Genomic DNA, 10,929 nt, shown 5'->3' with positions numbered 1-10,929 from the left:
GGTGATAATGTCTGGGGGACATTTTTGTTTGTTTTTGTTGTTCTCCAAATAGCATTTTAGAGTTTTTAAATTGTGTAGAAGTAGGCTACATTAAATGAGCTTCAACTGTACGTTCCGCAGGAATGGGACGTAAATCACAGAGGATAGATGTTGTGGTGGCAGCTGCAGATAAGTATTTGAGTGTACATGATTGTACTGCAGAACAGTTACAAGCTGTTAGCGATAGTGTCCCGTCCTCCCAGGCTGTTGGCCTGGTGTAGGATCAGATAGGGTCTAAGTAGTGGAGTGGTGGTGAGGTTTTAATGGGTGTTGCATTAGTTGGTAGGGCAATTTTTCACAGTGTAATGAATTCATAATACAGAATAGTAGGCTGATAAACAGCCAAACAGTAGGTGGCGGCAATACACTAAAAGGTTGTAGTCTGCCATAAAGCCTAAAAAAAAGAAGAAGAAGTAGAAGCAGAATAAGGCCCTTAGAAATTGTTTTGACCCGGAAGTGGTTATCCGCGGGACGATTACTCGAAAATATTTTCAAAGACAATAGAACATGTGTTTATGAACATTTTATTTCTTCCGTTAATCATTTACAGAGAAATGGCTTCTCCGAACCATAATCCCGGTGTAGCAGGGACAGTCACGGTGACGGCTTCGCCAGCTGGTAAAACACAGACTTTGGTGGTGGCTTCTAGCCCGGCCGGGCTCCGCGGTAAGAAGCGACCTGCTAACACGGCCACCTCTCCTGCTCTACCGGCCAGTGGGAACAACAGCAAGAAGAAGAAGCAGCCCATCGCAAACCAGACACAAGCTCAGGTAGTTTCCTCGCTGCAAGTTAGCTAGCTAGCAAGCTACTACATACGCAGAGGAATAGACAGGCCAATTAAAATGTTTCTGATTTCGATGAAACAGTACCAAAAATTGAGTGGGCGTGGTAAGAGGTCCTCCCATTACAATAAAATACAGTTATAGAGTCACTTCACCACTTTTTAACCTCGTATTTAACATCTCCAGTTAAGTCCCAGTGAAAACTATGATCTACATTCTGCAGTCCAAAATATAATCAATCTCTTTTGTTTTTCTAAACACCAAAGATCACTCAAACTTGAAAAGTAGAGAGATTACATAATGCTTGTAATGCTGGCTGCACTTAATCCAAACTGGTTGGTGTATCTAGTTATGTAACAGCTGAGCTGTCCCCTGGGCCACGTTCAGTTGCCAAACAACTTGCAGATAGAAATGCCACGAATAGAGCCTACGTGATTACTTATTTTACATGTCAGAGAGGCATGTTGTATAAACATAGCATATTTCAATCTAAACGTTACAAAACGTTGCGTCCTGCTAAACCACCCCTGTAGGTGGCTGCAGTGGAGGCGGTGTCTGAGGGGAAGGCAGTGGGCGTGTCTGACGCTGTAGCTCCAGCCACAACGGACCCTGCAGCCAAACCCCTGCCCTTCAAAGACCCCATATTTGTGGTGAGCAGACTGGGGGGAGCACTTGTGAAATGATAACTGGTTGATAGAGCATTTTCTGTCTTTCACTCACTTGTCTTCGCCTCACTCCTCTCTCTCCCCCCATTTTTCTCTACAGCATTCAGGGATAGGGGGAGCTGCAGCAGGAAAAAAGAACCGAACCTGGAAAAACTTGAAACAGATCCTGTCAGTGGAACGGACTCTACCCTGGAAGATCAATGACCCCAATTGTGAGTGGGTCTGACTTTGTGTGTGAAACATGTTTTGGATCAATGTTTCTGCTTTGAAAGATGTTTACAGTGAAAATGATTACTCATTTTGGGGATTTTAACAGAAGGCTGTGTAACTATAAGCTACTTCTTTGTGCAGTATTACACCTGACCTGATACTTTCTGAGCCTTCTCTGATTGCCTGAGTTTGACCTTTGACCCTGCTGTGTTCAGACTACAGCATCGATGCCCCCCCCTCCCTGAAGCCAGCCAAGAAATACTCAGACATCTCTGGACTCCCTGTGAGTAACTGACACACACACACACACACACATACAGACTGTTCTCCAGTCCTCACACATGTTTATGGACACCCTATGAGCTATTGTCATTTTGTATGTGTCAGCTGAACTAAACACACTCACTGCATTATGCAATGTGTCCATGTGTCAGGCCAACTACACGGACCCCCAGACCAAGCTGAGGTTCACGTCATCTGAGGAGTTCTCCTTCCTGCGCCTGCTCCCCACTGACGCCGTCACCGGTTACCTGGCGCTCCGCAAGGCCACCTGCATTGTACCCTGACCGAAAGGCCTGCTGGGAGATGGGAGTTCAGCCAGTCTCTGTCCTGGCCAGGGAGGGACATTGACCATTAGGGAGAACAACACAACACTGACCTTTGATCAGTTTCCACTGTCTAGGAGGCGTCTGAGACTCTCGGGGAGAGGGACCAACAGTGACTGTTACAAAGAGAGGGAACTCACACTCTCACACAGACTGAAAACCAATAGAGACCTTGGACCCCATTTCAACAACAAGGAAGCGTCTGTAGTGTCAAGAGACTGTATCACGCCCAATCTGGCCGATGTCATGATGGGGATTTGATGATCACATTCAGTAGATTGAAGACCTTTAGAGTTATCTGCTGTCTACACAGACCTTTTGAGTTAGCTACTGTCTACAGGAAAAACAAACAAGTGAATAACTTGACCCTCCTATGATGATTGCTCCATGATCTGTCTGAAATCATCACGTTTCTATGTGTTTCTCATGTTGCTGTGTGATGATAGTGTTGCTACTTGTTTTATCTGCCCTCTGTAAGATAACACCACAACACTCAACATATTGTTACCTGTTTTTTTATTTATTTAAAAAACAAAATACTTATCATCCTTACTCAATAAACTAGTTGTGGCACATTCTGTAATCACTCTGTACTACCACCTGCTGTAAGGATATGATATGACAGCTTTAAAAGATGAGTTTCTCTCAAGGATGCTGTTGTTTTTCGGCTTGGGGACGAGACAGGGAGATAAGCTAGGGAATTGAGTAGAGGAGAGATGCAGAAAGAGACTTCCTAATGTGTTTTCCGGGGCAGGGTTAGTTTGAGTTGCTGGCTAACTGTAGAGAGCAACAGTCCAATGGCTGCTGCTGTTGTGTGACAACAGGTGCTACCGGCCTCGGGGTCACAAATCAGCTGGGCCAAAATATGTCAGGCCCCAGCGAGAATTGAACTCGCGACCCCTGGTTTACAAGACCAGTGCTCTAACCACTGAGCTATGGAGCCTTACTTGTATTGCAACTCTGAGACTAGGCTATTTAATTACCACACCTGTACTGGCTACAACGCAGACGCCACACCTCAGTAATATGTCAGACTCCTTGTATAAACACAAGTAACAATAGCTACCGGTATGATCCCACAAAGCCTTCAGAACAGTCATTGTAAATTATATCAAGTGAATTACCACGTTGAGATATACTCAGACAAGGCTTATCAATGACAGTTAGCCAGAAAGAAGATTACACAGAGCTACCCAGAGAGACACAAGATTATTATTGACCAAGATGGCGTAGTAGTGCAGACTTTTCATCCTTCTACAAAATATACTTTCCTGCAACCCGCCTCACTCAATGTGGAACGGATTCTATTATTGACTTACCTTTATCTAGAATCTAGAATCTCCAGTTGAAACTAGCTAGCCAGCTAACTAGCTACTTGCTATTAGCCACAGCTAGCGGTATTTCACCCAGAACATTGGATTTTTTTCTGCGGGATTAATTTTAATCACTGGACATTAATCACCGGATATTCGGCCAGTCTGCACAGCGCGTTATCGACCCAGAACATATCAGTTTTTCCGCCGGAATCACTGAATCTCTGGACCTTTAACTCCGGATTCATCGCTACCAGCTAGCTACAACAAAACGGACGCTGTGGTCTGGCTAATCATCCTGAGCTAGGCCCATCTCCCGGCTATCTACCTCTCTGTCAACCGGACGGGACCACCTAGTGTTGACACGGAGCCCCGCCGATCCTACACGACTGGTCTGCCGACGAAATCGTCTGATATGGTTACGACGTTAACCACGAAGATTCCATCCATCTGCTAGCCCTGGCCCGCTAGCACACGCTAGCCGTGGCCTCTTACTCACTATTGCTTTACCACCGGACCTTATGATAACTCAGCTATACAGCTGATGTCTGCTGGACTGTTCCTTTTTACGGTACTACATCCTGTTTATGTTTAGCCTCAGCCCAAACATGGTTAGTTTATTGTTGTTTCGGGTTATTTCTAATTGTACTATATCACTGTAGACCCCCAGCCTAGCTAAACCTGCCTTAGATAGCTCCTTTGCCCTCCCCTATACACGCGGAGACCGACTCAATTGATGCCTCCAGCGATGCTATCTCTTTCATTGTTACCCAACGCTTAGGTTTACCTCCACTTTACTCATATCCTTCCATATCCTTGTCTGTACATAATGCCCTGAATCTTTTCTATAACACCCGGAAATCTGCCCCCTTTATTCTATGTACCCAACGCACTAGAAGACCAGTTCCTAAAGCCTTTAGCCGTATCCTTATTCTAGTCCTCCTCTGTTCCTCTGGTGATGTAGAGGCTAACCCAGGCCCTGCAGCCCTCAGTATCACTCCTACTCCCCAGGCGCTATCATTTGATGACTTCTGTAATCGCAAAAGTCTTGGTTTCTTGCACATAAATATCAGAAGTCTACTTCCTAAGTTTGAGTTATTCACTGCGTTAGCACACTCTGCCAACCCTGATGTTCTAGCAGTGTCTGAATCCTGGCTCAGGAAGGCCACCAAAAATTCTGAAATTTCCATCCCCAACTATAACATTTTCCGTCTAGATAGAACTGCCAAAGGGGGGTGGAGTTGCAATCTACTGTAGAGATAGCCTGCAGAGCTCTATCATACTATCCAGGTCTGTGCCCAAACAGTTTGAGCTTCTACTTCTAAAAATCCACCTTTCCAGAAATAAGTCTCTCACTGTTGCCGCTTGCTACAGACCCCCCTCAGCCCCCCAGCTGTGCCCTGGACACCATATGTGAATTGATTGCCCCCATTTATCCTCAGAGTTTGTACTGCTTGGTGACCTAAATTGGGATATGCTTAATACCCCAGCCATCCTACAATCCAAGCTAGATGCCCTCAACCTCACGCAAATTATCAACGAACCTACCAGGTACAACCCTAAATCCGTAAACATGGGTACCCTCATAGATATCATCCTGACTAACATACCCTCTAAATACACCTCAGCTGTCTTCAACCAGGATCTCAGCGATCACTGCCTTATTGCCTGCGTCCGTAACGGGTCCGCGGTCAAACGACCACCCTCATCACTGTCAAACGCTCCCTAAAACACTTTAGCGAGCAGGCCTTCCTAATTGACCTGGCCCAGGTATCCTGGATGGATATAGATCTCATTCCGTCAGTAGAGGATGCCTGGTTGTTCCTTAAAAGTAATTTCCTCTCAATCTTAAATAAACATGCCCCATTCAAAAAATACAGAACTAAGAACCGATATAGCCCCTGGTTCTCCTCAGACTTGACTGCCCTTGACCAGCACAAAAACATCCTGTGGCGTACAGCATTATCATCAAATAGCCCCCGCGATATGCAACTTTTCAGGGAAGTTAGGAACCAATATACACAAGCAGTCAGGAAAGCAAAGGCTAACTTTTTCAAACATAAATTTGCATCCTGTAGCACTAACTCCAAAAAGTTTTGGGACACTGTAAAGTCCATGGAGAATAAGAGCACTTCCTCCCAGCTGCCCACTGCACTGAGGCTAGGAAACACTATCACCACCGATAAATCTACAATAATCGAGAATTTCAACAAGCATTTTGCTACAGCTGGCCATGCTTTCCATCTGGCTACCACTAACCCGGCCACCAACTCTGCACCCTCTGCTGCAACTTGCCCATGCCCCCCCGCTTCTCCTTCACACAAATTCAGACAGCTGATGTTTTGAAAGCGCTGCAAAATCTGGACCCCTACAAATCAGCTGGGCTAGACAATCTGGACCCTTTCTTTCTAAAACTAGCCGCAAATTGTCGCAACCCCCTATTACTAGTCTGTTCAACCTCTCTTTCATAACGTCTGAGATCCCCAGAGATTGGAAAGCTGCCGCGGTCATCCCCCTCTTCAAAGGGGGTGACACTCTAGATCCAAACTGCTACAGACCTATATCCATCCTGCCCTGCCTTTCGAAAGTATTCGAAAGCCAAGTTAACAAACAGATCACCGACCATTTCGAATACCACCGTACCTTCTCCGCTATGCAATCCGGTTTCCGAGCTGGTCACGGGTGCACTTCAGCCACGCTCAAGGTCCTAAACGATATTATAACCGCGATTGATAATAGACAGTACTGTGCAGCCGTCTTCATCGACCTGGCCAAGGCTTTCGACTCTGTCAACCACCGCATTCTTATTGGCAGACTAAATAGCCTTGGTTTCTCAAATGACTGCCTCGCCTGGTTCACCAACTACTTCTCAGATAGAGTTCAATGTGTCAAATCGGAGGGCCTGTTGTCTGGACCTATGGCAGTCTCTATGGGGGTGCCACAGGGTTCAATTCTTGGGCCGACACTTTTCTCCGTGTATATCAATGATGTCGCTCTTACTGCTGGTGACTCTCAGATCCACCTCTACGCAGACGACACCATTTTGTATACATCTGGCCCTTCATTGGACACTGTGTTAACAAACCTCCAAACGAGCTTCAATGCCATACAACAATCCTTCAGTAGCCTCCAACTGCTCTTAAACACTAGTAAAACTAAATGCATGCTTTTCAATCGAACGCTGCTGGCACCCGCCCACCCGACTAGAATCACCACTCTCGACGGGTCTGACCTAGAGTATGTGGACAACTACAAATACCTAGGTGTCTGGTTAGACTGTAAACTCAACTTCCAGACTCACATAAAGAATCTCCAATCCAAAGTTAAATCTAGAATCGGCTTCCTATTTCGCAACAAAGCCTCCTTCACTCATGCTACCAAACATGCCTCGTAAAACTGACTATCCTACCGATCCTTGACTTCGCGATGTCATTTACAAAATAGCCTCCAACACTCTACTCAGCAAATTGGATGTAGTCTATCACGGTGCCATCCGTTTTGTCTCCAAAGCCCCATACACTACCCACCACTGTGACCTGTACGCTCTTGTTGGCTGGTCCTCACTACATGTTCGTCAGTCAAACCCACTGGCTCCAGGCCATCTATAAATCACTGCTAGGCAAATCCCCGCCTTATCTTAGCTCATTGGTCACCATAGCAGCACCCACCCGTAGTCTGCGCTCCAGCAGGTATATCTCACTGGTCATTCCCAAAGCCAACACCTCCTTTGGCCGCCATTCCTTCCAGTTCTCTGCTGCCAATGACTGGAACGAATTGCAAAAATCTCTGAAGCTGGAGACTCTTATCTCCCTCAATAACTTTAAGCATCAGTTGTCAGAGCACCTTACCGATCACTGCACCTGTACACAGCCCATCTGAAATTAGCCCACCCAACTACCTCATCCCTATATTGTTATTTATTTTGCTCTTTTGCACCCCAGTATCTCTATTTGCACATAATCTCTTGCACATCTATCATTCCAGTGTTAATACTATTGTAATTATTCTGCACTATAGCCTATTTTATTGCCTTACCTCCATAACTTGCTACATTTGCACACACTGTATATATATTTTCTGTTGTATTTCTGACTTTATGTTTTTTACCCCATATGTAACTCTGTGTTGTTTTTATTGCACTACTTTGCTTTATCTTGGCCAGGTCGCAGTTGTAAATGAGAACCTGTTCTCAACTGGCTTACCTGGTTAAATAAAGGTGAAAAAAAAAGAAAACAAAAAAAAAGAAAAAAAAAAGAAAAAAAAAACATTATGCTTGTACTGTATCTCTCTGCTTGTGTCTTTCTGGGTATATCTGTTATCGTTCAGTCTAGTCTGAGCTGTGTTTGACCATTCACAGACAGCTTTGACTGGGCCAGGAAAAACAAACAAGATTTCAAAGGGTTTATCAAAAAGCCTATAGAAGAAGACTGGATTTATCCAGCCTTCTAAATTCTAAATAGAGAAATACAGTAGGTGATGACAGTGCCTCCTGGTGGTATAAGGTGGTTAAAACAGGAATATAGTGCTTAGTTCACCAGAGGAGTCCTCTACTCTCATTGTCTGTAAACTGTTTCTTCCTGGATACAGTAAGAGTGAAAGAAATGTTCTGATTGGTTCTAGTCTAGATAACGCATGTTCAGCAGTAGTATCTGTAGATGAGACTAAAGTGAAAGAGAGGAAGAGTTGTGTCAGTGCCTTGTTCTCGGCAGAGTTCTCCCACACGCTCACAAACTGAGATGAACCTCTCTGTGGCTATTGTCGTTCTCACTGCGGTCGTCTGCACTTCGGCAGAAAGTAAGTATTTTATTGATCTAATTCCAATTGAATTAGGGCCAGGATCATACGATTTCCTTCAAAGTACTGAGTACAGAAAGTGTGATAACGGTTTAAAACTGACTTTGAACCAGTATTTGAATCAATCACATTGTAAAGATTGAAGCTGGTGTTAATGATTTGGTGTATTTATCACTCAACTGAACTTTTATGTATTATCTGTTTGGGTTTCCAGTTCCTCATGAGGCTGTCTATGTGCTGGGCTGTCTTGAGCAGACAAAGGTGGAGGCAGAGGCGGAGGTTCAGGTGGATGGGGAGGAAGTGTTATATGCTGACTTCCAGAGAGGACAGGAAGTTTGGACGTTGCCTGAGTTCCTGGGGCCATTCCCAGGCTCCACTGTTGTTCATAACTTCTACAAGAATGCCGTCAAAGGCAGACGATTGTGTCGGGATGTCTTGGCTCTTTGGATATTCCACGAAAAGTCTCCACCTGAGATAAAGGGTAAAGAGCAAATCAACTTTATGACAATAATTAAAACTTTTTTGAAAATTTCTGTGAAATAACAAGTGACAAAAATGCCTATGCATTACAGTGAGAGATTGATTTTAAAGCGAGTGGTTGTATTCCCCACCCCCCAGATGCCCCTGAGAGCACCATCTACCCCAGGGATGAGGAGGAGCTGGGGGTGGAGAACACCCTTATCTGTTTTGCCAATCATTTCTACCCCCCGCCTGTCAAAGTCAACTGGACCAAGAATGGCCTTGAGGTGACTGAGGGAGCGTCTCTCAGTCGGTACTATCCTAATAAAGATGGAACGTTCCACCAGTTCTCCACCCTGAGTTTCACCCCACAGGAGGGGGACGTCTACGCCTGCACTGTGGAGCACACGGCCCTGAAGGACCCCAAAACCAGGTTCTGGGGTGAGAAACTGTTTCTCTAAATGGGGTATTTACTCAATTATCTTGGGTCTTTAGAGGCCCCTCAGATATAAGAAAATCTGAAACTCAGGGTAATGTTTCCCCATGAAGTATTGCCACTGCAATATATGATCTTTGAAATATGTATTTCTTCCTGGTTTTGATGGCACCTCTCTCCTCTTGTCCCCCAGAGTATGAGGTCAGTGAGGTGAGTGGGTCCAGTGCTGGTCCTGCTGTATTCTGTGGAGTGGGCCTGGCTCTGGGGCTGCTGGGGGTGGCTACCGGAACATTCCTCTACGTCAAAGGACAACAGTTCAACTGAATTGTGACATACACTACCAGTCAAATGTTTGGACACACCTACTCATTCAAGGGTTTTTATATATTTTTACTATTTTCTACATTGTAGAATAATAGTGAAGACATCAAAACTATGAAATAACACATATGAAATTATGTAGTTACTAAAAAAGTGTTCAACAAATCAAAATATATTTGAGATTCTTCAAATAGCCACCCTTTGCCTTGATGATAGCTTTGCACACTCTTGACTGGTAATGTATATTACATTAAAAAAGTCTTATTTTGCTGTTGTATGTAAACAATGTGACAAAGAATTAGTCGTGTACCACAGTTTCTTAAAAGTTTTATGCTAACTGCAGTCTGCAGTTTACAGCTAATCTCATGCTATTTTACATATTTTGCCATGAGGCTGAGAGAAAATATTGAGGCCCCCAGAGCCCCCCCCCTGGGGGGCTGCAGGGGTGTGTGGTACGCCAGTGCGAATAATATTATTATATAAGAGCTACTCTGTAACAGTTCACATTTGTTCCTGTCAATAAAATCTAAATGATTTTTTCAGAACAATCAAAGGTATCATAAATGTGATCTCACCCAACCTGAGACATTCAGCAATAATAGACATGATGGATCGCATTCATTAATTGTTCCCCCGTCTTACAACATTGTACACTGCAAGTGGGTAATTCACCCCTCCATCATCAATACTTACATGATCACGAACTTGAATGTCATTTCACAATTTACCAATAACTATCAGTTGTGTGGTAAACATCAAATTGTATTTGCCACATGCACCGAATACAACAGGTGTAGACATTACAGTGAAATGCTTACTTACAAGCCCTTAACCAACAATGCAGTTTTAAAGAAAAGAACAGTAGGGAGGTTATGTACAGGGGGTACCGGTTAGTCGAGGTAATTGAGGTAATATGTACATGTGGGTAGAGTTAAAGTGACTATGCATAAATAAAAACAGAGTAGCAGCAGTGTAAAAGAGGGGGTTGGGGTGGGATGGGGAGGCAATGCAAATAGTCCGGGTAGCCATGATTAGCTGTTCAGGAGTCTTATGGCTTGAGGGTAGAAGCTGTTAAGAAGCCTTTTGGACCTAGACTTGGTGCTCCGGTACCGCTTGCCGTGTGTTAGCAGAGAGAACAGTCTATGACTTGGGTGGCTGGATTCTTTGATAATTTTTAGGGCCTTCCTCTGACACCGCCTGGTATAGAGGTCCTGGATGGCAGGAAGCTTGGCCCCAGTGATGTACTGGGCCGTACGCACTACCCTCTGTAGTGCCTTGCGATCGGAGGCCGAGCAGTTGCCATAC

At 44.7% G+C, this 10,929-nt stretch overlaps 2 protein-coding genes and 1 non-coding gene across 4 annotated transcripts; 2 read left to right on the top strand and 1 right to left on the bottom strand.

Moving 5' to 3' along the window:
- Positions 1-487: 487 nt before the first annotated feature.
- On the top strand, positions 488-2,876 carry LOC123491675 (INO80 complex subunit C-like). 2 transcript variants are annotated; one of them, XM_045223311.1, is made up of 5 exons: positions 488-809; positions 1,355-1,471; positions 1,587-1,698; positions 1,912-1,979; positions 2,131-2,876. In XM_045223311.1, exons 1-5 carry the CDS (start codon positions 555-557, stop codon positions 2,260-2,262), a joined length of 684 nt encoding a protein of 227 aa, XP_045079246.1. In that variant the 5' UTR covers positions 488-554; the 3' UTR covers positions 2,263-2,876. The 2 variants fall into 2 exon arrangements, with proteins under 2 accessions (XP_045079246.1, XP_045079247.1); XM_045223312.1 differs by lacking the exon at positions 1,355-1,471.
- Positions 2,877-3,171: 295 nt separating this feature from the next.
- trnat-ugu lies at positions 3,172-3,244 on the bottom strand. Its single transcript has one exon. It is a non-coding gene; the product is annotated as a tRNA-Thr (tRNA).
- A 4,941-nt stretch (positions 3,245-8,185) lies between these two features.
- LOC123491641 (H-2 class II histocompatibility antigen, A-Q alpha chain-like) lies at positions 8,186-9,700 on the top strand. Its single transcript, XM_045223195.1, has 4 exons — positions 8,186-8,408; positions 8,623-8,889; positions 9,027-9,308; positions 9,497-9,700. Exons 1-4 carry the CDS (start codon positions 8,351-8,353, stop codon positions 9,625-9,627), a joined length of 738 nt encoding a protein of 245 aa, XP_045079130.1. The 5' UTR covers positions 8,186-8,350; the 3' UTR covers positions 9,628-9,700.
- The last annotated feature ends 1,229 nt before the right edge of the window (positions 9,701-10,929 follow it).

Source organism: Coregonus clupeaformis, chromosome 10 (assembly GCF_020615455.1).
Source record: "Coregonus clupeaformis isolate EN_2021a chromosome 10, ASM2061545v1, whole genome shotgun sequence".
NCBI lineage: Eukaryota > Metazoa > Chordata > Actinopteri > Salmoniformes > Salmonidae > Coregonus > Coregonus clupeaformis.
This window is presented reverse-complemented; position numbering and strand designations above follow the sequence as displayed.

Excerpts from the sequence above, each read along its gene's own strand:
- LOC123491675 (XM_045223311.1), top strand. The coding sequence starts at position 555 with ATGAACATTTTATTTCTTCCGTTAATCATTTACAGAGAAATGGCTTCT. Across the intron at positions 1,699-1,911 it reads GAAGATCAATGACCCCAATT|ACTACAGCATCGATGCCCCC; the intron begins GTGAGTGGGTCT and ends TGCTGTGTTCAG. Across the intron at positions 1,980-2,130 it reads CAGACATCTCTGGACTCCCT|GCCAACTACACGGACCCCCA; the intron begins GTGAGTAACTGA and ends TCCATGTGTCAG.
- LOC123491641 (XM_045223195.1), top strand. The coding sequence starts at position 8,351 with ATGAACCTCTCTGTGGCTATTGTCGTTCTCACTGCGGTCGTCTGCACT. Across the intron at positions 8,409-8,622 it reads CGTCTGCACTTCGGCAGAAA|TTCCTCATGAGGCTGTCTAT; the intron begins GTAAGTATTTTA and ends TTGGGTTTCCAG. Across the intron at positions 8,890-9,026 it reads GTCTCCACCTGAGATAAAGG|ATGCCCCTGAGAGCACCATC; the intron begins GTAAAGAGCAAA and ends CCCACCCCCCAG.